This window comes from Eimeria necatrix, genomic scaffold (assembly GCF_000499385.1).
Source record: "Eimeria necatrix Houghton genomic scaffold, Enh_scaff115, whole genome shotgun sequence".
NCBI classification, from domain to species: Eukaryota; Apicomplexa; class Conoidasida; order Eucoccidiorida; family Eimeriidae; genus Eimeria; species Eimeria necatrix.
In genome coordinates this window covers 84,169-86,346 of record NW_013654861.1, presented here as the reverse complement: position 1 = coordinate 86,346, position 2,178 = coordinate 84,169, and the positions used below count along the sequence as shown (strand labels likewise).

Below are 2,178 nucleotides of genomic sequence, written 5' to 3'. Positions count from 1 at the left end.
AAGTTTTAAACCCTTCGCTCTGCCAGCAGAAGTTTAGGGTTTAGGGTTTAGGGTTTAGGGTTTCAGGCACAGCGAAGAGGCGGCGCGATGCTGCAAACCCTAAACCCTAAACCCTCGCACTTAGGGTTTTGCAAACCGCAAACCCTAAACCCTCAGGTTGAGCCTAGGGTTTGCTTTCCAAAGACGCAACGCTCGCATCTTGGCTTCCGCCCTTCTTTAGATCACGAGCTAGGGTTTAGGGTTTAGGGTTTAGGGTTTAGTCCGGGGCCAACTCCCTGTCGTAGCGGTGCTGCAGCAGCTGCTGCAGCAAAGTTGCTGCTGAAAGGCTTACGCCTGGAATCCGCAGCAGCTGCTGCAGTGAGTAGAGGCTGACTTGGCCCAGTGTACGTACACCGCACTGCAGCAGCAGCAGCAGCAGCAGCAGCAGCAGCAGCAGGTGCAGCAGCGTGGACAGCAGGAGCGACAGCAGCAGCAGGAGTTGCAGCAGCAGCAGCAGCAGCAGCAACACTGCAGCAGGTGCAGCAGCAGCAACGGCAGAGGCTGAGATAGGGCAACAGCAGCAGCACCCAGCAAAGTGCTTGAGCTAGGGTTTAGGGTTTAGGGTTTAGGGTTTAGGGTTTACTTCCTTCAAGCCCTCAAGTGCTCTCCGCGGAAGAGGTAAATCCTCTAGAAGCACGTCGTCTGGGCTGCCTGCTGCATCTTCTGGCTGCTGCTGCTGCTGCTGCTGCAGCGCGTGCTGCTGTATCTGCTGCTGCTGCTGTTGCTGCTGCTGCTGCGGGTGCTGCTGTATCTGCTGTTGCTGCTGCTGCGGGTGCGGGTGCTGCTGTATCTGCTGCTGTTGCTGCTGCATTTGCTGCTGCTGCTCTTGCCTGAACCATTCTTCTGGGCTAATTTCGGGCGGCTGCAGCAGCAAACCCTAAACCCTAAACCCTAAACCCTAAGCCCTCAAGCTAAAGGCTTGCAGCTCGCCTCTGCTGCGCCGTGCCAGGGTTTAGGGTTTAGGGTTTAGGGTTTCCTCAGCTCCAGGGTTTGCGCGGGCCTGGAACTTGCGGGAAGCCCACGGTCTGCGGCTAAGGGTTTAGGGTTTAGGGTTTAGGGTTTAGGGTTTACCGGGGGGGGCACTATGGGGAGAGATGGGGCCCCACTTTCAGGGTTTACAGGCCGCAACTCTCCATTAGGGTTTAGGGTATAAAGGGGGGGCCCCCCTTGGAGTTCTTGCTGCCTTTCAGCTTCTTTGTGTTTGCAAATTTGTTCCCAGCCCTCTGCGCGCAAACCCTAAACCCTAAACCCTAAACCCTAAACCCTACCAGCTGCTCCTTCGGGTCTGGGCTTTCCATGCGGCTGCGCAAACCCTAAACCCTAAACCCTAAACCCTAAACCCTAAACCCTCGACCCTGAGCCGCAGAGCTTTTGGACGGAGATAGCGAGCCTAAACCCCAAACCCTAAACCCTAAACCCTAAACCCTAGTCCTTAGAGCCTGTGGGCGAAGAGAGCCTAAACCCGAAGGACAGCAAGGAAGGCAGACGCTGGCTAGAGCAGAGAGAGGTAAGGGTTTAGGGTTTAGGGTTTAGGGTTTAGGGTTTAGGGTTTACTCCTGACACCAGCGCGTGCCCATGAGCTTGTGGACTGCAATGCGCATTCTATTGCAAGCCCCGAAGTAGCAGCTTGTGGGGTAAAAAATCGGTTCCTCCTGCTGCTGCTGCTGCTGCTGCTGCTGCTGCTGCTGCTGCTGCTGCTGCTGCTGCTGCGGTTTGGTTGGGGCAGGCGCCAGGGGTCTGCGCTTGAAGAGGCGGTAACTAAACCCTTCCTCTTCCCGGTAGAGTCCTGCGCACAAACCCCAAACCCTAAACCCCAAACCCTAAACCCCAAACCCTGAACCCTAAACCCCAAACCCTAAACCCTAAACCCCAACCCCCAAACCCTAAACCCCAACCCCGAAACCCTAAACCCTACCCCCCAACCGCAAACCCTGAACCCGCAGCGACCCCAGCGCAGCGCCCCCGCCCGCCGCGCGCCCCCAAACAAGGGACTAGGGTTTAGGGTTTAGGGTTTAGGGTTTAGGGTTTGGCGTGCCCCTGAGGTCCGCGAGCCAGAGCCCGCGGCCCCACTCGACCTGCAAGTCGAAGCAAACTGCTGCTGCTGCTGCCACTTCGCAAATATAATTTTCTTTGTTCAAA

The 2,178-nt window shown here is 56.7% G+C and overlaps 1 protein-coding gene across 1 annotated transcript in view; it reads right to left on the bottom strand.

Annotated features, from left to right (window-relative positions):
* Positions 1 to 256: 256 nt before the first annotated feature.
* ENH_00005530 (RNA polymerase Rpb3/Rpb11 dimerisation domain-containing protein, putative) overlaps positions 257 to 2,178 on the bottom strand; it is a gene marked incomplete at both ends in the record, with an annotated part of 4,963 nt that continues 3,041 nt past the window's right edge. Inside the window, 4 exons of the mRNA XM_013584026.1 lie at positions 257 to 397; positions 623 to 901; positions 1,111 to 1,262; positions 1,607 to 1,825. Of these exons, the coding sequence (XP_013439480.1) occupies positions 257 to 397; positions 623 to 901; positions 1,111 to 1,262; positions 1,607 to 1,825 (791 nt within the window). The remainder of the gene's footprint in view (positions 398 to 622; positions 902 to 1,110; positions 1,263 to 1,606; positions 1,826 to 2,178) is intronic.